Raw genomic sequence first — 27486 nt, forward strand, 5'->3', positions numbered from 1 at the left:
TGCTATTTCTGGCCAATTTGTATGCCACTTCCTTGGCTTTAATAATATCCCTGATTTCCCTTGATAGCCACAGTTGAGCCACCTTCCCTTTTTTTATTTTTATACCAAACAGGGATGTACAATTGTTGTTGTTCATCCATGCGGTCTCTAAATGTCTGCCATTGCCCATCCACTGTCAACCCCTTAAGTATCATTCGCCAATCTATCCTAGCCAATTCACGCCTCATACCTTCAAAGTTACCCTTCTTTAAGTGCTGGACCATGGTCTCTGAATTAACTGTTTCATTCTCCATCCTAATGTAGAATTCCACCATATTATGGTCACTCTTCCCCAAGGGGCCTCGCACAACGAGATTGCTAATTAATCCTCTCTCATTACACAACACCCAGTCTAAGGTGGCCTCCCCCCTAGTTGGTTCCTCGACATACTGGTCTAGAAAACCATCCCTTATGCATTCCAGGAAATCCTCCTCCACCGTATTGTTTCCAGTTTGGTTAGCCCAATCTATATGCATATTAAAGTCACCCATGCTAACTGCTGTACCTTTATTGCATGCACCCGTAATTTCCTGTTTGATGCCCTCCCCAACATCACTACTACTGTTTGGAGGTCTGTACACAACTCCCACTAACGTTTTTTGCCCTTTGGTGTTCTGCAGCTCTACCCATATAGATTCCACATCATCCAAGCTAATGTCCTTCCTAACTATTGCATTAATCTTCTCTTTAACCAGCAATGCTACCCCACCTCCATTACCTTTTATTCTATCCTTCGTGAATGTTGAATACCCTTAGATGTTGAGTTCCTAGCCCTGATCAATCTGGAGCCACGTCTCTGTAATCCCAATCACATCATATCTGTTAACATCTATTTGCAAATTTAATTCATCCACCTTATTACGGATACTCCTTGCATTAAGACACAGAGCCTTCAAACTTGTCTTTTTAACACACCTTGTCCCTTTAGAATTTTGCTGTATTGTGGCCCTTTTTGTTTTTTGCCTTGGGATTCTCTGCCCTCCACTTTTACTATTCTTTCTATCTTTTTCCTTTGTCTCCCTTTTATTTCCCTCTGACTCCCTGCATAGGTTCCCATCCCCCTGCCCAGTTTAATTCCTCCCCAACAGCACTAGCAAACACTCCCCCTAGGACATTGGTTCCGGTCCTGCTCAGGTGTAGACCGTCCGGTTTGTACTGGTCCCACCTCCCCAGAACCGGTTCCAATGCCCCAGGAATTTGAATCGCTCCCTTCTGCACCACTCCTCAAGCCACGTATTCATCTGAGCTATCCTGTGATTCCTACTCTGACTAGCCCGTGGCACTGGTAGCAATCCTGAGATTACTACTTTTGAGGTCCTACTTTTGAATTTAGCTCCTCGCTCCCTAAACTCATCTCGTAGGACCTCATCCTGCTTTTTACCTATATCGTTGGTACCTATGTGTACAACGACAACTGGCTGTTCACCCTCCTTTTTCAGAATGTCCTGCACCCGCTCCGAGACATCCTTGACCCTTGCACCGGGAGGCAACATACCATCCTGGAGTCTCGGTTGCGGCCGCAGAAGCGCCTATCTATTCCCCTTGCAATTGAATCCCCTTTCACTATAGCTCTCTCATTCTTTTTCCTGCCCTCCTGTGCAGCAGAGCCACCTATGGTGCCATGAACTTGGCTGCTGCTGCCTTCCCCTGATGAGTCATCCCCCTCAACAATACCCAAAGCGGTGTATCTGTTTTGCATGCAGATGACTGCAGGGGACCCCTGCCCTACCTTCCTTACACTGCTCTTCCTGCTGGTCACCCATGTACTATTAGGCTGAGTACCCTTTACCTGCGGTGTTACCAACTCACTAAACGTGCTATTCACGTCATTCTCAGCATCGTGGATGCTCCAGAGTGAATCCATCCGCAGCTCCAGTACCGCAATGCGGTCCGTCAGGAGCTGGAGGCGGATACACTTCCCGCACACGTAGTTGTCAGTGACACCGGAAGCGTCCCTGATTTCCCACATAGTACAGGAGGAGCATAACACGTGTCCGAGCTCTCCTGCCATGACTTAACCCTTAGATACACTTAAGTTGGCAACAACAATGCTAAATGTTACTTACTGATAAAGAAAAAGAAAAGTTACTCACCAATCACCAGCCAATCTCTTACCCCCTTGGCTGTGATGTCAACTTTCGATTTCTTTCTACATCTTTTTTGCCTTCTCCCTGTAGCTGCACAAGCACGCCTCAGCGACGCACCTCCCGACTCTCTCCACGCACCTGGAACTCCCGAGCTTCTCCGACACGTTGTGCCTTTTTATCGGCCTCAGCGATACACCTCCCGACTCTCTCCACGCACCTGGAACTCCCGAGCGTCTCCGACGCTTTGGGCCTTTTTATAGGCCTCAGCAACGCACCTCCCGACTCTCTCCACGCACCTGGAACTCCCGAGCCTCTCCAGATAAGGATTTCTACCCTAATCAAAGTTAACAAATGACATCCTATGTGACTGTGACTATGGTAAACTATCATTTTCGACCCGCCTGCAGCCTTGACATGGTTGACCACACCATCCTCCTCCAATGCCTCCCTGCCGTCATCCAGCTGGGTGGGACTGCACTCACCCGGTCCCATTCTTATCTATCCAGTCGCAGCCAGAGAATCACCTGCATCGTTACATAAGAAAATAAGAAATAGGAGCAGGAGTAGGCCATATGGCCCCTCGAGCCTGCTCCGCCATTTAATACGATCATGGCTGATCTAATCATGGACTCAGGTCCACTTTCAGACCCACTCCCCATAACCCCTTATTCACTTATCATTTAAGAAACTGTCTGTTTCTATCTTAAATTTATTCAATGACCCAGCTTCCACAGCTCTCTGAGGCAGATTTACAACCCTCTCAGAGAAGAAATTTCTCCTCATCTCAGTTTTAGATAGGCGGCTCCTTATTCTAAGATCATGCCCTCTAGTTCTAGTCTCCCCCAGCAGTGGAAACATCTTCTCTGCAACCACCTTGTCAAGCCCCCTCATAATCTTATACGTTTCGAAAAGATCACCTCTCATTCTTCTGAATTCCAATGAGTAGAGGCCCAACCTACTCAACCTTTCCTAATAAGTCAACCCCTTCATCTCCGGAATCAACCTAATTACCTCTGGTGTCCCCCAAGGATCCATCTTTAGCCCCCTCCTATTTCTGCCCTATATGCTGCCCTCGACGACGACGACATCCGAAAACACGTCAGTTTCCATATGTACGGCACCGTCGCCTTCACCTCTCTTGATTAAAGAGATAAATAGAAATGAGATCTTAAAAGTCCTCAGTTGAGCACAAATGAAAGTTTGGCCAAAAACAGATTGATAGTCAGTAAGCCACAGAGCGATCACTAGTGTCAGAAGACTAGAATACCATGGAGTGGAAAGGTGATGATCGAGTGGTGACCTTAAAATATTATACAAGATAGTAAACTATGGAAAAGGTAGATCTAGAAAATTACTTCAAGCAAACTTACAAGAGTAGAACAATGGATCACAGATTGCAATTGATTAAACACAAATTTAGGATTAACATCAGGAACTTCATTGAGAGTGATGAACACTTCTAGAAAAAGGTGAAAAGTCTGTAATTATTTAAAAAAACACTGGGGTCTTTCTGGATGTATGAACTAAACCAGGTATTATTTTTTCACCCATATTTACCGTGATTGGAGCTGTAAATGTTACAGCTACTCTAGTTGGCAATAATCTGGTATTGCCACATTAAAGTTTACACTGATTTTTCATTTTGCAAGTCAAAAACACCAAAAAAAAAGCATGTGTTGAATATTGGACTTGTGGACATTGCATGCCATTCAAAAAATTCATGTAGATTAACAGAACAAAACAACTGTATTCTCATTGAATAATGGACTTGCATTATAATGTCAAACAAATTCAAATATTCACTAAGTTCCAGTATTCTAGTGAGCTATGGGGTATTTTCAGAACAGATTTATTTCACTATTTGTGCTGAGTTAACTAATCTCAGCTGAGGTAGCAGTGGAGGCTCCACAATCTGGCTCAGTGTCTCTGGGCTAGAGAGGTGGGATCCTTCGCTCAAATACCCAAGTTATACTGCACATGTGGCCAGCATATTTAGATGAGGAGCAGAAAATAATTAAAGGTGTAGGAAATAGAAGCATGTTCTGTTTTGCTAATCACATCAGGTTTAATCATATTGTCTGCTGTGAAACAACTGACTTTTAATATATTTTTAATCCTCCAGGATAATTGCACGCAAGAGAATCACTTAAGAAATGTTCCGACCTAAAGTTACTCTTAAAGACCGGCAGCACCTTTATCGACTCATTATTGGCCAGCTACTGTATGATGGTTACATGAACATTGCATCAAACCTGATCAATGAGATCAAGCCCCCATCCGTTTGTTCCCCCTCTGAGCAACTACTGCATCTTGCCAAGCTTGGTAAGTACCTTGTGTTCATCCTCTTGGAACTGAATTTAAAGTATTTTATCAGATCTCCTCTCCTCTCCTGTTGGCAACTCACTGGGGTACGGTCACATAGGTGCTAGGTGACTTGCTCAAGTAACTATCCTTCACGTGTAAACCTGGATGATGAATGGCAGCAGGCTATTCAGCAATGGAGAGCATCATGGTTGAGCCTGGTCCTGTTTTTGCCTAATGTCCACACACATACTTTCAAGTGGCCAATTTTAAGAACGAAAGAATTAGGAGCAGGAGTAGACTATTCGGCCCTTGGAGCCTGCTCTACCATTCAATAAGGTCATGGTTGATTTTCTACCTCAACTCCACATTCCTGCACTAATTTCCTTAATATCCAAAAATCTATCGCTCTCTGTCTTGAGTATACTCAATGACTGAGCCTCCACAGCCCTCTGGGGTAGAGAATTCCAAAGATTCACAACCATTTGCATGAAATCTGTCCTCATCTCAGTCCTAAATGGCTGGCCCCTTATTCTGAGACTGTGACCCCTGGTTCTAGACTCCCCAGCTAGGGGAAACATTGTCCCTGCATCTACCCTGTCAAACCCTTTAATAATTTTATACACTTCAGTGAGATCACCTCTCATTCTTCTTAACGCTAGGGAATATAGACCTATTCTACTCAAGCTCTCCTCATAGGACAATTCCCTTATTCTGGGAATCAGTCTAGTGTACTTTTGTTGCACTCCCTCTAAGGCAAGTACAGGTATATCCAATTTTATACTTAGATGTTGAAGGCTTCATTTCTGGATGGATGCACACCCTTGACCATGAAGCTGCTGTTTAGTAATGTGCTGCGCGTGTCATGACTCACATCTTGTTTTATTAGAAAATGAAACAGAGTTTGAAATGAATAAACAGCAGCAATATATTCAAGATTACAGTACAGTAATTTGAAAAAGATACAAACCTTTTTTTGATCATTCTTGGGATGTGAGCATCGCTGGCAAGGACGGCACTTATTGCTCATCCCTAGTTGCCGATATGAGCTTCTCTGCACTTTCAGAAACCTCCTTAGCCTTATCTCTTCGACAATTCCCCCAATCCTTCCTCCCACTCTTGGATTTGAAACCCAACTGTGATGCGTTAAAGGCACTATATAAATATAAGTTGCTGTGTGAGCCTTGATGATTAGTGTTGGTAGTCTATTGAACTCCAGCGGCACGATCCAATGCGTATAAGGTGGTCAAGGTTAGTGGGAAAATAGAAGATTGGGAAAATTTTAAACGACAGCAAAGAATGACTAAGAAAGCAATAAAGAAAGGAAAGATAGATTACGAAGGTAAACTTGCGCAAAACATAAAAACGGATAGTAAAAGCTTTTACAGATATATAAAACAGAAAAGAGTGACTAAAGTAAATGTTGGTCCCTTAGAAGATGAGAAGGGGGATTTAATAATGGGAAATGTGGAAATGGCTGAGACCTTAAACAATTATTTTGATTCGGTCTTCACAGTGGAAGACACAAAAACCATGCCAAAAATTGCTGGTCACAGGAATGTGGGAAGGGAGGACCTTGAGACAATCACTATCACTAGCGGGGTAGTGCTGGACAGGCTAATGGGACTCAAGATAGACAAGTCCTCTGGTCCTGATGAAATGCATCCCAGGGTATTAAAAGAGATGGCGGAAGTTATAGCAGATGCATTCATTATAATCTACCAAAAGTCTCTGGACTCTGGGGAGGTACCAGCGGATTGGAAAACAGCTAATGTAACGCCTCTGTTTAAAAAAGGGGGCAGACAAAAGGCAGGTAACTATAGGCCGGTTAGTTTAACATCTGTAGTGGGGAAAATGCTTGAAACTATCATTAAGGAAGAAATAGCGGGACATCTAGATAGGAATAGTGCAATCAAGCAGACGCAGCATGGATTCATGAAGGGGAAATCATGTTTAACTAATTTACTGGAATTCTTTGAGGATATAACGAGCATGGTGGATAGAGGTGTACCGATGGATGTGGTGTATTTAGATTTTCAAAAGGCATTCGATAAGGTGCCACACAAAAGGTTACTGCAGAAGATAAGGTTACGCGGAGTCAGAGGAAATGTATTAGCATGGATAGAGAATTGGGTGGCGAACAGAAAGCAGAGAGTCGGGATAAATGGGTCCTTTTCGGGTTGGAAATCGGTGGTTAGTGGTGTGCCACAGGGATCGGTGCTGGGACCACAACTGTTTACAATATACATAGATGACCTGGAAGAGGGGACAGAGTGTAGTGTAACAAAATTTGCAAATGACACAAAGATTAGTGGGAAAGCGGGTTGTATAGAGGACACAAAGGCTGCAAAGAAATTTAGATAGGTTAAGCGAATGGGCTAAGGTTTGGCAGATGGAATACAATGTCGGAACATGTGAGGTCATCCACCTTGGGGAAAAAAACAGTAAAAGGGAATATTATTTGAATGGGGAGAAATTACAACATACTGCGGTGCAGAGGGACCTGGGGGTCCTTGTGCATGAATCCCAAAAAGTTAGTTTGCAGGTGCAGCAGGTAATCAGGAAGGCGAATGGAATGTTGGCCTTCATTGCAAGAGGGATGGAGTACAAAAGCAGGGAGGTCCTTCTGCAACTGTATAGGGTATTGGTGAGGCCGCACCTGGAGTACTGCGTGCAGTTTTGGTCACGTTACTTAAGGAAGTATATACTAGCTTTGGAGGGGGTACAGAGACGATTCACGAGGCTGATTCTGGAGATGAGGGGGTTACCTTATGATGATAGATTGAGTAGACTGGGTCTTTACTCGTTGGAGTTCAGAAGGATGAGGGGTGATCTTATAGAAACATTTAAAATAATGAAAGGGATAGACAAGATAGAGGCAGAGAGGTTGTTTCTACTGGTCGGGGAGACTAGAACTAGGGGGCACAGCCTCAAAATACGGGGGAGTCAATTTAAAACGCGAGTTGAGAAGGAATTTCTTATCCCAGAGGGTTATGAATCTGGAATTCTCTGCCCAAGGATGCAGTTGAGGCTAGCTCGTTGAATGTATTCAAGTCACAGATAGATAGATTTTTAACCAATAAGGGAATTAAGGGTTACGGGGAGCGGGCGGGTAAGTGGAGCTGAGTCCACGGTCAAATCAGCCATGATCTTGTTGAATGGCGGAGCAGGCTCGAGGGGCTGGATGGCCTACTCCTGTTCCTAATTCTTATGTTCTTATACCCCAGCCCGATCCTGTCCCATTTGACAGACATATGCACTTCTGCCAGGAGTTGCTGGTGAGCAAATCCTGGCAACTTTCTTGATTTTCCCCCAACCCAATTTCTGTAACCTGGGATACTGAGATCTACGGTAGCATCTTCCCACCCTGCAATCAGATCAGTTACCTCAGCACAGTCTTGGAGTCAATTGGAAACCTTAGTGGTCTGTGTGGTTAAGCTACTTGCTGATCTCTCTCTCTCTCTCTCTTAGGCAGTCCCTCGGAGTCAAGGGTGACTTGCTTCCACACTAATATGAGTTCTCAGGTGACTGGAGAGTCCAATGTGGGACCTACAGTCTCTGTCACAGGAGGAACGGGAGGTTGGGGTGCCTGGGTTGCCGCGTGCTCTTTCCGCTGTTGACGCTTGGCTTCAGCTTGCTCTCGGCGAAGAGTATCGAGGTGTTCAATGCCTTCCTGGATGCTTTTCCTCCACTTTAGGTAGTCTTGAGTCCGGAATTCCCAGTTGTCGGTAGCCATGTTGCACTTTTTCAAGGAGGCTTTGAGGGTGTCCTTGAAGCGTTTCCTCTGCCCACCTGGGTCTTGCTTGCCGTATCGGAGTTCCGAGTAAAGCGCTTGTTTTGGGAGTCGCTTGTTTTGGGAGTCTCGTGTCAAGCATGCGGAAGATGTGGCCCGGCCAGCGGAGCTGATCGAGCGTGGTCAATGCTTCGATGCTGGGGATGTTGGCCTGAGCGAGAACACTGATGTTGATGCGCCTATCCTGCTAATGGATTTGCAGGATCGTGCGGAGGATTTGCTGAGCTATTGGGATAATCACAAACACAATTTTGGCCTCACCTGAAAGGGTTTTCAATTCCCTCCATGGCCTCGCCCCTCCCTATCTCTGAAGCCTCCTCCTACAACCCTCCAGGATCTCTGCGCTCCTCCAATTTTGACCTCTTGCGCATCCCCGATTTTAATTGCTCCAACATTGGCGGCCATGCCGTCAGCTGCCTGGGCCCTAAGCTCTGGAATTCCCTCCCTAAACCTCGCCGTCCTCCTTTAAGATGCTTCTTAATACCTATCTCTTTGACCAAGTTTTTGGTCACCTGAACTAATATCTCTATGTGACTTGGTGTCTAATTTTGTTTAACAACGCTCCTGTGAAGCACCTTGGGCTGTTTTACTACGTTAAAGATGCTATATAAATGCTAATTGCTGTAAAATCCCTTACACCATCCTAGTACAAGGTTTTATACTTTTGAAACATAAAGTGACACACCAGTGCAAGGTATATATTGTTTTTCAATAAATGATACTTAGCCAGTCTCTGTAGAAGAGCTAGAGATGGGGAGGAGAGGGTTAAAGATTGTTTTTTTTTAATGAAGGTTCAGAAATTTCCAAGTTGTGATAATGAAAATATCTGTTGACATTGTGATTTCAGACTGTAGATTTTATTGTGCGTTAGTCCTGAAAAGGACTGGTTTGGTTAAACTCTCATTGATTCTTATATTCTGACATGGTTGTTACTCACAGGACTGGAAAATGACGACAACACTGTTCAGTATGCTATCGGGCGATCAGACACTGTAGCTCCTGGTACAGGCATCGACATGGAATTCGATGCTGATGTTCAGACCATGTCCCCAGAGGCTGCAGAGTACGAGACATGCTACGTGACATCGCACAAAGGGCCATGCCGAGTTGCCACCTATAGCCGAGATGGACAGCTTATTGCCACGGGTTCTGCTGATGCATCCATCAAGATTCTGGATACTGAGAGGATGCTAGCAAAGAGTGCCATGCCCATAGAGGTACAGGAGTAAACTGAACACAACTATTTTGCAAGAGTTCAAATTCAGTTATGAAGTATGACTTTTTTTCTCCTGAGGGTGTTGACTTTTGCTGGGGTACAGTTCCATGGGCACTGATCGACCTCTGGTAGGTCACCCTAGCAGCCATGCATAGGTCTTGCTTGCTCGCAGTTTCTTTGGTTATAGGGTGTTGCAGCGAAGTCCGGTCCTGTGTTCTCCACACATCCATACATATCAGGTATGGTAGTGTGGCCCTTATGATACTGGACTAGCCACCCAGAGGTTGAGAGTTCAAATCCCACCATGGCAAGTTGTGAAATTCAGTTCAACAATTCTGATCATATTATTGAAACGTATAAGATTCTGAGGAGGCTTGACAGGGTCGATGCAGAGAGGATGTTTCCCCTCGTGGGGGAATCTAAAACCAGGGGGCATAATTTCAGAATCAGAGGTCGCCCGTTTAAAATGGAAATGAGGAGGAATTTCTTCTCTGAGGGTTGTAAATCTGTGGAATTCTCTGCCACAGAGAGCTGTGCAGGCTGGGTCATTGAATATATTTAAGGTGGCGATAGACAGATTTTTGAATGATAAAGGAGTCAAGAGTTATGGGGAGCGGGCAGGGAAGTGGAGTTGAGGCCAAGATCAGATCAGCCATGATCTTATTGAATGGTGGAGCAGACTCGGGGGACCAAGTGGCCGACTCCTGTTCCTATTTATTATGTTCTTACGTGAGCTGGCACCAGAAAAAACTACCAGGAAAGCTCTTGGATTATCGTTAAAAAAGCAACTGGCTCACTAATGTCTATCAAGGGAGGGAACCTACCACCCCAGCTTTGACTGGCTCATACAGGCCATTAATGCCCTTGGCCTTGCCAGCATCACCCACAGCCAAGGAACAAAGGTAAATAAAAAACAATATGTATTTTCCAGCAGGGCTCATTGGATAAACATCAGGAGTGGGAACTCCTCTTTCCTCCACTGTAAGGTCCCAACAACTGCCCTGGTTGATACCAGCTAACACATCATAATGATGGTTCGAGTGTGGGACCACCTTGTCTGTATTATTCAGTATTGACGGCCGGTACCTTTATGCACCAAGCCGGGAACTTTTACTTTATTATTTGATCAGTCCTTAATTTAGAACCACATATTTGCATCTCCAGTTGGCATCTTTTCCTTATATGATATTTAAGCTGTTACAGTAAGGTATGAGCAATTTTCTCTACGACCTACATTTAGGTTCAGTCCAGACGTGAGGAATAATGATTTTCTCTCTCTGCTTGTTCTTAAGGATCCTAGTTAAGCACCCACAATAACTCAGTTGGTAAAGGTAAATAGCTGATTCATACAGATCCCACAGTCTCCAAGGCCGGTACCCAAGTTCCAGGGATTGGTGCTAAGTTAGTTAATCTGAGCCAGGGTAACGGTAGGGAAAGCCACAGTTTATCTCATTGCCCTGTGTCAGCCAACATTCCATTCCTGTTTATTATCCAGTAAGTCTGAGCATGGTTGGAAAGTGCACGTGCCAATTTCAGGTTAAGATCGGGATCAGCTGTGCAGTCTTCCATAGCCAAATAGTGAGTGGATACTCACTATTTGAAACCATATACCAGCAAAAGTTAGCGGCTTCAGCAGAGGAGGAAAGAAAGAAAACGACAGAAGAATATCAGTAAGATAAATTGTTCCACTATATATTGCGTGGTGCACTGCTCGGTCTGTGACACCCAGTCCAGGCAGAAGGTATGATGGTTTTGTCCATTTGACAGCTGTTTCAGGTGCTAATTAAATTGAGTGTGCAATGACTGAATATTGAGCTACTTTTCACATTGGGAATGATTTTCTAACTCTCCTCACAAGGGTATTTGTTGGCTCACGTTATTCTTATTTGTAGCTTAATTTAAAGCATATATACATTCTGACTTTGGTTTGATGCATTCTGTAATTTTAGTTCAAATTAGAAATGTTGGAAGCAACTTGTGCAGATGTTATGCTGAGGAATAGAAGTGTGGATCTTTCATGCTAAAAGATCCTTTACTGCATAGCCATTTAAAGTTACTCTACCTTTTTGGAAATGGTATTCTGTTGTGAAACTTTGTGCACTGCACTACAATAACAGCAAGGGGGCACTCTGACCAAAGGCAGTATGCACAAAAATATTATCCTGTACAACAGTAATTCATTTGCACAAAATTGTGATTGATTTATTCACTATTAAAATTGCCCCATTTATCCCTGGTCCTGGGATGATGCTATTTTATCCAGTTTTAATCTATATATTTTTTTGGCCCAGTCCATGTACTGATTTGGTCTGCGAGTCTGGGTGAGTCTGGGAGGTTACTGCCAATGCAGCTGTAAGCCTGTAATGGATGCTCCTCTAGTTCAATGCATTGGTGCTGGATCACACAGGCTCACATCGAGAATTATTGCAGCCGTACTATTTGGACATGGAGTACAGCAAGTGAAGTCACAGTGCTACTGTGTGTGTTGCTTGGCTTCAAGAGAAAAGTTCAACTGTTTGTAATACAGTATTTTAATAATTGTCTTACACAGGTGATGATGAATGAGACAGCACAACAGAACATGGAGAACCATCCTGTAATTCGCACGCTGTACGATCACGTGGATGAGGTCACGTGTCTTGCTTTCCACCCCACAGAACAGATACTAGCGTCCGGGTCAAAGGACTACACACTGAAACTCTTTGACTATTCCAAACCTTCTGCAAAAAGAGCATTCAAGTATCTTCAGGTTAGAGATCAAAATTGATGGGCTCATTTGATAGCATTATTGCCTCGAAGTTAGAAGGTTGTGAAGATTCTGGACCTGATTATGCATTCTCGTTTGCCACCTTATTGTAGTACTGATAAAGTGTTGCATTGTTTGAGTTGCTGTCTCTTGAGGCCCAGTCTGCTTGTTTAGATGGATGTAAACAGTCTCATAGCGGTTTCTGGCCAATTTTTCTCCCTTAACCTACACTATTAGCTGGTCATTTAATAATTTTCCGTTTGTGGGTCCTTGCTGTACCCAAAGCAGCTGCTATATTTGGCTATCTGACAGCAGTGGCTGCACTTCAAATGTAATTCGTACTTTTATAGTTTTTTGGAATGTCCTGAGAACATATAAAAGATGTCTCTTCTAAGCTGCCCGCGTGTGCAGATGTGCAGCATTTGGGAAGGTACCGCGCAGGCCACTCACAAGCTGTTTGCATTTAAGATCCCGTGTGGCAAATTTAAACATAATGCACAAAAAAAATTAGAGGGAACATTGCATATAAATGCAGAATTATTCTTAACATATAGTTGTAAAGGGGTTGTTTAAGGGACATTTCCATGCTCTGCCACTCCCATTAGCTCCTTCCTCTCTCCAATTTTGCTGAAATTCAGTCCACGAATGCTGGCAGCATTCCAACACCTTTGTCCAAATGTCCATTCTCCACGTATGAGTCTCAGTAGGCTTATCAGCAGTGAGCATTACAACTGAGACCAATCCTATCCTCCTATATGTGCACTTTCTACCATCCATATATGTGCACTTTCTAGCAAGGGTCACTGGAGTGGCCTGCGTGGTACCTTCCCAATTGCTGCACGTCTACGTACGCGGGCAGCTTAGAGGAAACTTCTTTTATGTGTTCACAGGACATTCCAAAAAACTATAAAAGTACGGATTACATTTGAAGTGCAGTCACTGCTGTCAGACAGCCACTTTGGGTACAACAAGGTCCCACAAACAGAAAATTATTAAATGACCAGATAATAGTGCCGGTTAAGGGAGAAAAATTGGCCAGAAACCTGGGAAAACTCCCCAGGCTATGGGACCTTTTACATCTAGCCGGCTGATTTTTCTCTTGGGACCTGCAGGTAAGAAAGGAAGAAATTGGAAGGGGGTGGGAGAAATGAGTTGTCATTAGTCTCTGCAGTTCACCTTTTGTGTGTTTTTAGGAAGCAGAAATGCTGCGGTCCATCTCCTTTCACCCCTCTGGAGACTATATTCTAGTGGGAACGCAGCACCCCACTCTGCGATTGTATGATGTCAACACCTTCCAGTGCTTTGTGTCGAGTAATCCCCGCGATCAGCATACAGATGCTGTCTGTGCAGTGAGCTACAACCCCAGTGCCAATATGTACGTCACGTGCAGCAAAGATGGTAACATCAAGCTGTGGGACGGCGTCTCGAACCGCTGCATCACCACCTACGAAAAAGCACACGATGGCGCAGAGGTGTGCTCCATTATGTTCTCTAGAAATTCGAAGTATGTTTTGTCGAGTGGAAAGGATTCTATCGTGAAGCTATGGGAAATATCAACTGGGCGCACAATGGTCAAGTACACAGGTAAGAAAAACTGAGCAAAATCTGATTGTGAACTGAAAGTTCAGCTATGGTCGTGCGTCCCCATCACTCATCGTGAACACGTAATGATGTCGTTGAGGACAGGAGGTTTCTTTCTTTCCTACTCTTTCTGTTCCAGCATGCCGATCGATGTGTATTTTTTAATATTTTATTGAGAAACCCACGGTTACCATTCTTCTAACTTTTAGAACCTGCGACGCTACATAGTACATCATCATCATAGGCAGTCCCTCGAAGTGAGGATGACTTGCTTCCACACCAAAAAGGGATGAGTTCACAGGTGTTTCAATATTCCAGATCCCGAACTACATCCTGAAGGGTGGAAGATGCCTGTGCCGTGGATTTTTTTAACGTGTGGTGGCCGTTGCACACCAGCCACCACATGGGGCTTGACAGAGCTCAGTCTTGGTCCAGTGGCAAGGGTTAACCAAGACGACTGGAGACCTGCTCTGCTGCACGGACCTAGTGCGCACACATATCGCAGTGTGGGCTGGCCCGTGCTGCCCCTGGGCCCTCGATTCTTCTGAGCTCCAAACTCTCACCTCTCCTGGACCCCGGTCACTTCCATCTATAAACTCAGTACATGACACAATTTGCTCTCGGGACCATAAGGAAAAGTGATGTGGCTTTTATTTAATTCTGTGAAACTAAACAAAAGGGGAAGAAAGGAAATACTGGATTCTGTTTTTCTGTTTCCACTTTCATAATTTGAGTGGGCTAGCATTGTTTTCATGTGGATGCTTTTGGATGGTTTACACAAAAATATTTGAGCACCACATCAGTCATTTGCATTTTGTGTAGCTTCAAAGTCAAATCTGTGATTATCTTTAGCGCTAATAGATGTCTAGTTTGTAGTGATCTTTATAAATCAGGAAAATGCAAATGACAGCTCGTGGGGCACATGCAGCTTGTCAGCCACCAGTCCAGCCCATGAAACACAGCTAACTCAGTTCTATATATCCTTATATTTCTTGGTTGCTGCTTTGTCCTGTTCGAATTCTGTGGGCCTAGTGATTTGGAAAGGCCTGCTCTTAGTGCTGTTGTCCCATTTGTAGATCAATCCTAAATCACAGCGCAAAGATCTTTTAGTGTTAGCAAATTAATGAGAGCATTCATTTATTCTTCGAACAAGGAACATAGCTTAACTCATCTCATGGAAGATGCTTTTCTAATCATTTCTAGATTGCCACCCTATCAACTTGAATTGATTACACCGTGACAATTCATCATTCAGTAATAATGTCACCAAAAGGCCCTAGCTAGCAATGTCTAATGTGACGGTCACCATCAGTAAAATAAATCTAAAATAGAATACAGCTGCTCCCACCAACTACAAAACACAAAATACCTGGGAGGGACTCCTGTGACAGTTTAAAAATTGAGTTAGCTGACAAAGTCTCCAATGGCTTATCGCTTAAGTGCAACCTCCAGTATGGTACTGAGCCATACAGACCATACAGGAGGTACTAGTTTCTCGGATCTCTGCCAGAGAGAGGATCAAAGGTGTTAGAAATGGCCTCTGCACCCCAGAGTTAAGAAGGAGAAAAGTCAGCCTTTCCTACCCCTGCTGTAAACTATAGACTGTTCCTACCCCCGATCGTTATACAGTCTCCACTCCTGGAAGCTCTGCATGTGTTAATGTCATGTGAGGACAGGATGTAGCTCAACTGTGAAGTCCCATACAATTGAAAAGTCTTGTATGGGATCAGATACGAAAATGGGAAGGTATTAAATGCATGCCAATGCCCTTGGAATCTTATCCCAAAATGAGTCATCGCCAATGCAAGGTTCAAATTTCGGGACAGGTGAGTATAAACCTTTTTGCTAGCGTCCATAGGTAATAACTTAGCTTCGTTATATTCAATCTTTACTTTGCTGTACTGGTCAGCAATATTGCACAGATCTGGGTTGATGGCCGAAAGCTAAAGTTCGCTATTAGCAGTTACTGATGGGGAAGCTGTACAGGTAGCTCCCACGAATGTTCCGGTTTCCACACTAGAAACTGACAGGTGCTCGGAGTTTGAGGAAGCCCATCTGTGCACTGCTGCAACTCGGGTCAGTATGTAGCCAATATCTTTCCGAAGAACTCTGGAATGTCTTAGGTGGTCAAGAATCTGCCACATTGATTCGATTATAGTGAAAAGAGGCAGTCTGCGGAAGGCATTGAATTTATAAAAATGACCAGAAAAAGGGGAAGGAAATGATGAGAAATGGGGAAGGGAAAAAGGGAAGGAAATCTGAGTTTTAAACAAAAATACAACTTTTAAAAATAGGGAAATTAGTCCAGCGGTACAAGTGTAAACAGAATGCACAAAAACAAATGAATGGGCTGGAAATGATCCCCTTCCACTAATGGGGTGTTTAGGGTGGCTGGTTGGGGGGGGAACTAAACCCAGGTCTGTTTATAACCTGGCTACAAGCTATTCGTTACTACAATAACTTGCATTTATATAATGCCTTTAGCATAGGTAAAAACATCCTAAGGTTTTTCACAAAAGGAATAATGAAAATGGACAACGACCCAAAGGAGGAAGGGGTGACCAAAGGTTTTCCAAGCAGTGTTTTTTAAGGAGAGTTTTAAAGGAGGAGAGGGAAGTGGTAAGGCAGACGTTTAAGTCGGGAATTCCAGCGACTGGGACTGGGACTGTGACGGCTGAAGGCAACGCTGCCAAAGGTGGGGCAAAGGGACGGAGGGATGCACAGACACTGAAATCAGAGGAATGGGGAATTCAGAGGGTTGTAGGGCTGGAGGAGGTTACAGAGATGGAGAGGAACATGGTCATGGAGGAAATTAAACATAAGGGTGAAAATTTTAAATTTGAGGCTTTGGGGAACTGAGCCAATGTAGGTCAGCGAGCATAGGTGTGACTAGTGAACGTCATTTGGTTTGGGATAGGATATGGGTAGTATAGTTATGGATGAGCTGAAGTGTAGAAAGGCAGTCCCTCGGAATCGAGGAAGACTTGCTTCCACTCTAAAAATGAGTCCTTAGGTGGCTGATCAGTCCAATACGAAAACCACAGTTGGGACATACAATTGTTGAGGGAAGGAGTGGGTGGGACAGGTTTGCCGCACGCTCTTTCTCTGCCTGCGCTTGATTTCAGCATGCTCTCGGCGATGAGACTCGAGGTGCTCAGCGCCTTCCTGGATGCACTTCCTCCACTTAGGGCGGTCTTTGGCCAGGGACTCGCAGGTGTCAGTGGGGATGTTGCACTTCATCAGGGAGGCTTTGAGGGTGTCCTTGTAACAATTCCTCTGCCCACCTTTGGCTCATTTGCCGTGAAGGAGTTCCGAGTAGAGCGCTTGCTTTGGGAGTCTCGTGTCTGGCATGTGAACAATGTGGTCTGCCCAGCAGAGCAGATCAAGTGTGGTCAGTGCTTCAATGCTGGGGATGTTGGCCTGGTTGAGGACGCTAACGTTGGTGCGTCTGTCCTCTCAGGGGATTTGCAGTATCTTGCGGAGACATCGTTGGTGGTATTTCTCCAGCGACTTGAGGTGTCAACAAGAGCAGACATTGACGACGAGATTCAACATCGCCTCCAATGCGCCAGTGCAGCCTTCGGCCGCCTGAGGAAAAGAGTGTTTGAAGACCAGGCCCTCAAACCTGTCACCAAGCTCATGGTCTACAGGGCTGTAGTAATACCCGCCCTCCTGTACAGCTCAGAGACATGTAGAAAGGCTATGGCTGTGTTGGACGTTGTTTACCTGAGGTTGCCTTTAATGCCCTCTGAAGATGTCTGGGCTTCAAAGCCATGTGCAGACATTGTGTAACGAGCAAATTGCAGGTATTATCTGAGTCAGAGACTTGAACACACAATCCAGGCTGACACTTCATTGGAATACTGAAGAAATGCTGCACTGTCTTTCAGATGAGCTGTTAAACCAACACGATGTCTGCCCTCTTGGGTGGACCTAAAGGATCCCATGATACTATTTGAAGAGGAGCAGGGGGTTCTTCTGGTGACCTGGCCAATATTTGTCCCTCAACCAAAATGACAAAAACAGGTTATCTAGTCATGTATTCCATTGCAGTTTATGGGACCTTGCTGTGCACAAATTGGTTTCTATATTTTGCTACATTACAACAGTAACTATACTTCAAAACTACTTAATTGGCTGTAAAGCACTTTAGGACATCTTGAGGTCATAAATGCAAGTCCTTTCCTTTCTCTGATTTACAGTGACTTCATATTCAGATACCATTTTTATTACTTGGGAAAACCAGGAATTTTACACTTTAGATACAGGGTATTGCATTCTGAAAATAGAAAAGCAGTTCTTGCCAGTAATATATAAGGGGAAGGGCTGGTTTACAATGACTGAATAGTCAAACTATATTTTTATTAGATGTGATTCTGAAATGTAATTTTTTTTCAGGATAATGCGATCCAATTCTGTCTACTTTTCCTTCAACACTGACAGCAATTCCACACTTAAAATGATACTGGGCTTTCAGATGATGAGAAAACGCTGTTAGACTGTTGATATTTTGGGGATTTCTGAAATTATATAAGTGAAATTTACAAAATGTGAGAAGCTCTGATGCAAAAAAAATGAAGCCCTGATAGTGTGTAACTATATTACTACTTTTACTGGCTTTTTTCAAAATGAAGTCATACTTTTGCAGATTGTGAAGTGCTCACAGTTGCCCAGAATTGTCTTGCATCTTCTGGACAGTTTTGAGTCCCTTTGAATTGAAACTTTCTGACCTGTCTAAATTAATACGGCTTTCAAGTCAGTCTAATAAACCAACCTGCCCACCGGTAATGCACAACTGGGTTTCCTCTAGCTCCTAACACTTGTTAGTTTCTAGTGGTCGTACCTCAAAACTGCACAATGCGATACAAAACTTGCGTTCCGCTTCTTCCATCTGCTGCCATCAGTGGCCCATTGGAATGTAACATGAGCAAACCATTGGGAATGGGGCCCACAGCAGGTGTTCCACTTATAATATGGTAAATAAGAAAGACATCTGAAATCTAAATTAAGCCTAAATATATATATATTTATTTTATTTTTGAAATGTTAACTGAGTCAGAAAACAATTGCTCTTGTCTGAAACTGAGAGTCAAAAGGTTTGCAAATGGATATTCATCTGTTTCCTTGTGTTTATATTAATCCTCTGCTTTCTCCTTCCCTGAAGGTGTTCACTGTTCACTCGGCTACACTCATAGGCACCAGTCACGCTCTGATACCTTGCCTAAATGGCTATTCTTCTTCTATAAGCCCTGGCACTGACTGCTGGCAGTCTATTTAACTTGGGCACGGGGCATCACAGCCAAACCTGATTGTGTTTTCGGCAAATGTCCACTGGCACTCACTTTGAACAAGGGTTGCTGGATCAGCAGTCAGGATCACTAGCTGATTTCATCGTCCCTAACCTAGAACACTGAGGTCAATTGAAGCTCCTTACTGGTAGATGCTCTCTGCTAATTTAACTCCGTGCCCTTAGGTTAGATTAGCTGAGATAAGCTAACTCAGCGGAGAAATGTATTCAGCCAAAGTTACATTGTGAGGCAGTGAACTCCCAGTAATACTGGATTCGAATTAATGTTAGAATTGTTTTCAAATGTTTTTCTGCCATTTCACCCCTCAGCCCTGTATTCTTAACGTTAAGCCTGTTTTTAATATCCTTTGTAAATATATTTCCAAAAAAATCTGAGTATTTTGGTAGTTTTAAAAGGTATGTGATTTTCAGAATTCACCGAAGGATTAAAAAGTTTATTTTTGTGTCCATTTTCCCCCCCACCCCCCATCCTCTCCCAAAAGTGATCATTCATGCTGGATTGCGGTTTCATAGACACTGGCATTCCTCCAATACCTTAGCCTAGGGGTGTCCAAGCTTTTATCCTGGTAGGCCACATAACTTTGTACCATGGAGCCTTGGGGGGCATATATGAAGTTTAAACCCATATTTCCCACTTGAACTAAGTTACTGATTACTGGTGATATGACTTCGGATTTATCCGCCAATGAAGCAAAAGTCCAAGAAATTCAGACCGGGCAATCCGATGAAAAAGGGCTTCAAGCATTAGATTACCAGGACTTTAGGGGTTGCATGTGGCCCTGGAACTGCAGGTCGGACACCCCATCAATAGCTCAACTTAGCATTCTTCATGGGCGAGTCTAGACAGTGGGTATTGACAGTCCATTGGATTGTTGGCGAGGGCAGAAGAAATTACATCTGAGGCTGACCCTTCCCTCAACTAATATTCATAATAATAGATCAGCAGGGGTCCCTGGATAGCAGTCAGCAATGGGAACCCTGGCCAACTTTCCCCTCACTGACCCTAATTGTAACACCTACCGTTACCCCCACTGAGACTAAATAGCTCATCACAGACCAGGACTTGGAATGGTCCTGGTCCCAGTTCCACGTTGAGCCACTGAAGCAGCCCACCGCCGCTCTCTCTCGCCCGCCCGCGCCCCCTCTCGCCCGCCCGCGCCCCCCTCTCGCCCGCCCGCGCCCCCCTTTCGCCCGCCCGCGCCCCCCTCTCGCCCGCCCGCGCCCCTCTCTCGCCCGCCCGCGCCCCTCTCTCGCCCGCCCGCGCCCCTCTCTCGCCCGCCCGCGCCCCTCTCTCGCCCGCCCGCGCCCCTCTCTCGCCCGCCCGCGCCCCCCTCTCGCCCGCCCGCGCCCCCCTCTCGCCCGCCCGCGCCCCCCTCTCGCCCGCCCGCGCCCCCCTCTCGCCCGCCCGCGCCCCCCTCTCGCCCGCCCGCGCCCCCCTCTCGCCCGCCCACGCCCCCCTCTCGCCCGCCCGCGCCCCCCTCTCGCCCGCCCGCGACCCCCTCTCGCCCGCCCGCGCCCCTCTCTCGCCCGCCCGCGCCCGCCCGCGCCCCCCTCTCGCCCGCCCGCGCCCCCTCTCGCCCGCCCGCGCCCCCCTCTCGCCCGCCCGCGCCCCCCTCTCGCCCGCCCGCGCCCCCCTCTCGCCCGCCCGCGCCCCCCTCTCGCCCGTCCGCGCCCCCCTCTCGCCCGCCCGCGCCCCCCTCTCGCCCGCCCGCGCCCCCCTCTCGCCCGCCCGCGCCCCCCTCTCGCCCACCCGCTCCCCCCTCTCGCCCGCCCGCTCCCCCCTCTCGCCCGCCCGCGCCCCCCTCTCGCCCGCCCGCGCCCCCCCTCTCCCGTGCCCCTCCCTCCCCCGCCCGCGCCCCTCCCTCCCCCGCCTCCCTCTCTTTCCCCCCCACCTCCCGTCCTTCATCCCCCTCCCCCCTCTCCCGAGTACGCAGGTGCAGAAGGATGGAAAAAGAACAGTACAAATAGTCACTCTGTTCAAATACACAGTCAGGAGTGAAAAGCCATGGGCTTAGACATGGCAGGCGGATTTAGATCAGGCAGGCGGGCTGAGGTTGGCTTCACAAGGGGTGGTGTTAAGGGAATTACAATAAGCTGTTAATCTCTTAATGGCCAGAACTTTCATATTCAATCACAGATTCATTTTCCATTATCCACAATTGGCCATCCATTTAATATTGATGAGGGAATTTTTTATTTGGGCCTTTTGTTTCGACATGTTGGCAGAGGTAGTGACAAGCCACTTGGCACCGGGCAAAGAACCAGGCCCATTCTGGAATAAGGGTCAAATCTAGTGCGCCTACTGCTGCCGCAGTTAATTCAGCACAAACATGGGATTAAACTTGAACCTTCCTGCCCTCTGTGGCTCAGTTCCACATGGGCATGGCATTTGCTGACACACTACTCATTCGTTGTACTGAATATATTGAGTTTCTTTCAATCTAAATTCTTTTTCTATCTTAAATTGCTAATTGCATGTAATTTAGTGTGGGGATGGAGGGGAATCTGTTTTGGATTTGATTTGATTTACAAACGAGAAGGACTATGTGTTACTGCATCGTGCCAGCCATGCAGTTATAGCGAATGCAAGTAGTAAAAACAAAAGAGTAGGAGGTGCTCATAAGTCTCATAATTTGTTGTATATTTCCTCCATTTAGGAGCAGGATTGAGCGGCAGACAAACACATCGCACCCAGGCTGTCTTCAACCATACCGAAGATTATGTGCTGCTCCCTGATGAAAGAACAATAAGCCTGTGCTGTTGGGACTCTCGTACAGCCGAGCGCAAGAATCTCCTGTCTCTAGGACACAACAATATTGTTCGCTGCATAGTGCACTCTCCTACCAATCCTGGATTCATGACCTGCAGCGATGACTTCAGGGCCAGGTTCTGGTATAGAAGATCCAGCACTGATTGAAACATGTAACTAAAGCATGAGGAAGTGGGGGCCACACAATCCTGGTCACAGTTGCACTGAGGAGGAGTTGAGAAGCATTGTAGGAACTGAAGTTCTTTCAACTTGCTCTACGCTCCCTCTTCGTCATGTTGTAAACTTTGGCCTGAGGTAACAGAATTTGTTCCAAAGTACCAGTGTGCCATTTGCTAAAATGTTACTCAGTTTGTATGAAGATGCCAAGCTGGTTGGCCTCCATACATCTGTGGCTTGTTTGCTTTTGTTCACCTTTTTATTCTTGTATTATTTAGATATAAACATTTTGTAACATGGGAAACTACTCGTTTGATTTATCCGTTTTCATACATCTTTCCACAATTGAAAATCAAAAACATTATCTCAGCTTTATACAGTCATAGGTTCAGTAAAGCCATTTCAGCCTCAGAAGTCAGACCATCGTCTTCATCACTTCGAAGGCACAACATCAGAAGAGGAAGGGGCTTTAAAATGGCGGCTTGCAGTGAGTGTTGGAAACAATCACCCATATAACCCCCAGACTCCTTTCATTTCAGACCTTTGACTGAGACTAAACTTTTTTGCATGTACTTCTGCTTATAATTTCCTTGAGATACCTACGAAATTGACAAAGTTGATTGATTAATCCTTTTGGAATAAGAATCCATCGACATCTCGCATGTAAGCCTCAGGGTGAATGTTGGCAGACCTTTCACTCAAGAGGGGGCAGAAGTGAATCCTGTTCTCACCCAGTGTCCACATTTCCTGCCATCCTGATACATCATCTGAGCAGAAACTAGGAATTCAATCTGGGACCTTCATGTTCTGCTTTACCCAGTGAGCCATTGGGGGAGCCCAAATAAAAATATACTTCAATACTTTGTGATCTTAATTACTATAGTGCTGTAAAGCTCAAATTGCTTTCTCCAGTCACAACTCCAGTTTGGAAGGACAAAATCTATAGTTGGACAACTGGGTGTTTTGAGTTTGAGTGGACATCGTATAAAATTTCACATCACCACAGTTGCATATTACTGAAATCCTGTAGCTGGCCTATGATTTCTTATCTCAGTATGTGAGTCGGTGAACTATTCTGATTCCATGGTAACATTTTCCCCTTGTTAAAACAATTGTGTAGTATGGAATTCCTTGAAAAGTTGGCATTCTACATAGCTAAAACATGCATAATAGTTGTCTGAGAGCATGGAGCTCTTAGTTTTTTTTAGTACTTCCAAACATATGGGGTGTAAGTGTCCTGTGTTTGCTGGCTGTCAGGGCCCTAAGTGAAATGAATCGGGGGCAGTCTCAATGCAGTTCATAATTGGTGCGGACCTAGAGCACAAAACTGCCTCTAATTCCATACAAAATTGACAAGACTCGCTCCAAGTGGCTACAGGGTGGCTAGTATGGCAAGTGGAAAAATGTGGCACGGGTCTCAACTGGGGCAGCGGTAGGAGCACTGGGCCTCAGCATCCTACAAGGAAGGGGAACACCGCTCAGGGTTCTTGATCCTGATCTCTTTTCAGTGACCGCTACTGGAGAAGTTCCAGATTGTGAGGACAGGATAGTGCCCAGTGTGATATGCACCCCATCCCCCCCCCTTCCAATGTGGTTAAATACATTGTGACACTCGGTGTGAGGCCTTGCGCGTGAATAATGGACATGGTACTGGAGAGTGAACTGCGTATATGGAACTTCACCACATTGTGACGCTGCCTTCACCAAAGCTGAGGAGAAAATTGGTGAGGGAAAATAGCGTTCGTCTATTATAGCGTTACACCTTTAACTTGAGAAGGATAGTTACTATGAACATAAATAACTAGGGTCAATTTTAACTCTATACTTGTTTTTAGCTAATAACCAGTGTTGCTTATTCAATCAGTATTCATTTGCAATCTCTACACCCCATTTGGCTGTTCTTGTCCACAGCTAGCTTTGAGGTGTTTTAAATCACAGTTAGTATCTGACAGACTAAAAAATGGATGCTGTTTTAATTTAAGTAAAAGTTTTAAATTTGTAATATGCAAGATCACTATGCAGCTTATCCATTTTTCTTTGTATCCCATCAGACATAAAAAGTAGTTATTTCTTAATAGTTATTTTGTTGGTAGTTAAATAGTAATAAATAAAATGTGAAACTGTGACTACTGTGCACCATTGTAGTTGTCTCTTTTCTCCTCAGTTTTCTCTCCTGCTCTCAGCTGACTTCTCCTGAGCCATGATTCTACAGGTTACTCATAGCCTTCTGTTATCTTGTACATGTTTCCTTTCTTTGTGAGTGGGCCTAGATAATGTGTGTTGAGAGATCAGTCAACCAAGTGGACCATTAGCAAAGTCTGCTGCTTTTCTCCCCTGACAACAACAGCACAGGCACTTGCCAGCAGGGATGACTAGATACTGATCAGGAGGTAGGAACTCCAACTGATTCTTTCTTTGTTACCCCTTGCCCACCCGCACCCAGGAATGCTGTGACAAATTTTAGTGCCCTTACTGTCTCTCCCTGGCTCATTTGGTAGCACTGTCACTTCAGTCCCATTCCAGGATTTTGGCACTTATTTGAGGCTGACACTTAAATGTGGTACTGAACGAGTGCAGCAATGTTGCAGGTGCCATTTTTCAGGTGAAATGTGAAATTGAGATTCTAGCTACCTGTTCAGGTGGATGAATGACATCCCACGGCACTATTTAAAGAAAAATAGAGTTGGTGTCCTGGTCGACATTTCTCCTTCAACCAACATGACCATAAACAAATTAGCACATTTTTATTTTTTTTTACTTATGTGTTTGAGACAGGATTTTTGGTTGAAATTATAATATATTTTTGATATTAAGTCAGATTCAGAACCCTGAGGATTAACTCCCAAAGATCTAGCATGTTTTTCTTTAACCGAGAGGAATAAAAAGCTGCTGCTGTCGGAACAAGCAAGTCCAGGGATTTCAATGACATCTCCTGAAAGGAAATAGGTTAGCCATTAAAACTACCTGTCCCACCTGTGACAGGGACTGTGGTTCTCATATTGGACTGTTCAGCCACCAAAGGACTCATTTCAAGAGTGGAAGCAAGTCTTCCTCGATTCCAAGGGACTGCCTATGTTGATGATATCCACATCAGTTTGAGACAAGGGAGGGAGAGGAGAACTTCAGCACCTTCCAACGCCACATAGTGTATTCTCACACACAATGTTGGAATGGTTTCTTTATTGCTCAGCGCAGCTGGGGCGGAGGTGAACCGATGGCAATTGCTGATCCAAGGTGGTAGGTTTGATCGGCAGTTTTAACAATCCAATCGCAGATGTGGAGAGCTGTGGGTTAATCTGGATCTGCTGTAACTTCAGCAGAAGATATGTGGAAACCTTGGGGAAATGGTGTGTGTGACTATTTTTCCAGGTATTCGAGAAAATTCAGGTCAGGTTCTGCAGGGGCAGTGTGAGTGTGCTGCTTACATTGAGTGCTGACTAGTCAGAAAAGTGTATTTTGCCCATTAATAATGTGGCATGCTTTGTCATTTTCTATGTTGCAAGAAATGTTATGAAATAGGTTAAAATTCACTGTAAACATTATTCTGTTCATTCACATATATGTAAAATAAATCATCCTGTTGGATTGTAATTTCATCTTATTAGAGTGCTCATCAGTCTGCCTTCTGGAAGATGGGAGAAATGTATTTTGGAGCATGTGAGATTACATTATCCAGTTTACTTAAGGATTTAATTGTTATAACTACCGGGTCACGGTCACGTTCACTGTTTCCTGTAAGCTGCGCTCTCTTCTGCGTGGCCTGTTTCTTTTAATGAGCGGTCCCTTTAAACTTCTGCGCATGCGCAATATTTACGTGGAAAAGCCGGTGAGCGGCTTACGTGTGATCTTTCACATTATTGCACGGTGGCGCAGCTTAGAGGGGATTGGTCACATTATTGTTTGACTAGATATTTGGCACTAAAGCTAAACTCCTGGTTGTAAGGTACACAGGGCTCACTTATCAGAGACTGTTGATACTATTCTTGAGAGTATCTCTTCCAGACCTGAAATTTGTAACCCTTGTTACTCATCTCATTTGATGTTTCTTGCTGTGGATAGTTGGTTGCATATTTACTTCAAAGCAATTGGTTGTAAAGTGCTTTGAGAGGTCCTAAATGAGACAGCCCTATATAAATTTAAGTTTTTTCTTGATGTAATGAGTGAGATCAACAAACTTAGCACAGATAGTGGATTGAACCTTGGCCTTTGTGGCCTGTATGGCTAATACTGTACTTGTCTAATATTGAGTTTGTGACCATTTCTGTTGGAAAATACTAAATACTTTTTCTGCATGCTAACTCGTGCACTTACTTTTACTTCTCATTTTTATATGCTTTGAGTTTGTATTTCATAACAGCCTCTCAAAGATGAGTTTATTTGCTCACAAGAATACTTAACTTGAGGTGATTGCACATAAGGATTTTTAGGGTCATGTTACTGACCCAAGTAAGGATTTTGTTGAGAGGTTATTTTCCAGGCGAGTTGCTGGAAGTGTGGAGAATGAAATGTTGTGATCCTGAGCTGCCAGTTACAACAATTGCTTTGTTTTAACGTCCTTTCAGTGCATACCCTTTTTCTTCTCTTTTCGGAGTTCCTGACAGGAACCCACATCAGTGTTTTCTCAATTACAATGAGCTTTTGTATATTCTCTGCCTTCTCTTAGGCAGTCCTCCGGAGTCGAGGATGACTTGCTTCTACACTAAACTGAGTTGTCAGGTGACTGATGAGACCAATGCAGGATCTACAGTCTCTGTCACAGCTGGGGCAGACGGTGGTTGAAGGGACGGGTGGGTGGGGTGCTTGGGTTGTTGTACGCTCCGTCCATTGTTTGTACTTGGCTTCCACGTGCTCCCAGCGAAGAGACTCGATGTGTTCGGCACCTTCTCGGATGCTTCTCTTCCACTTTGAGTGTTCTTGGGCCAGGGATTCCTAAGAGTCGGTGGGGATTACATTTTTTCAAGGAGGGTTTGAAGTTGCCCTTGAAGCATTTTCTTTGTCCTCCTGGGGTTCGCCTGCCATTACATAGCTCGGTGCAGAGTGCTTGTTTCGGGACAAATGGAGTCAATGCTCATGTAAACCAGATGAACAATTAAACGCTTCTTCTGCAGAGGAACCTGTGAGTATGTGGCAAATGGCATCTGTCCTGTGCAATGTTTGTACAAAGCAATGTTTGTATGTGTGACGATCTGCTCCCAGGTCCCGAATCTGTACTGAGTCTTATATTGTGAGACACATTGAAGGGAAATTGACCAGCTAAACTGAGAATGTATTTAATTTAAGATACCTTTTGAGGGATTTCCCTGTCCTTTCCTACATAAGGATGTTAAGCAATTGACAACCTTCAGAGCTGTCAGTCACATCACTGGCTAGTAATCAGAAACTCTTGTCTGATACTGTTCCTCTCCCTAACCAGAGATGATGATGCCAATTGTAGCACTCCAACTGCAGGCCCAGATAGCTGAGCACAGATGGAATCAAAATTGGAGCCC

The 27486-nt window shown here is 44.8% G+C and overlaps 1 protein-coding gene across 2 annotated transcripts in view; it reads left to right on the plus strand.

Moving 5' to 3' along the window:
* cstf1 (cleavage stimulation factor, 3' pre-RNA, subunit 1) overlaps positions 1–25593 on the plus strand; it is a 37155-nt gene extending 11562 nt beyond the window's left edge. For both annotated transcript variants that reach the window (XM_070895959.1, XM_070895960.1), the window contains exons 2-6: positions 4249–4448; positions 9160–9437; positions 11988–12185; positions 13376–13766; positions 21729–25593. In XM_070895959.1, the coding sequence (XP_070752060.1) occupies positions 4280–4448; positions 9160–9437; positions 11988–12185; positions 13376–13766; positions 21729–21988 (1296 nt within the window). In that variant the 5' untranslated portion in view covers positions 4249–4279 and the 3' untranslated portion in view covers positions 21989–25593. The remainder of the gene's footprint in view (positions 1–4248; positions 4449–9159; positions 9438–11987; positions 12186–13375; positions 13767–21728) is intronic.
* The last annotated feature ends 1893 nt before the right edge of the window (positions 25594–27486 follow it).

Source organism: Pristiophorus japonicus, chromosome 12 (assembly GCF_044704955.1).
Source record: "Pristiophorus japonicus isolate sPriJap1 chromosome 12, sPriJap1.hap1, whole genome shotgun sequence".
In the NCBI taxonomy this organism is placed as follows: Eukaryota; Metazoa; Chordata; class Chondrichthyes; family Pristiophoridae; genus Pristiophorus; species Pristiophorus japonicus.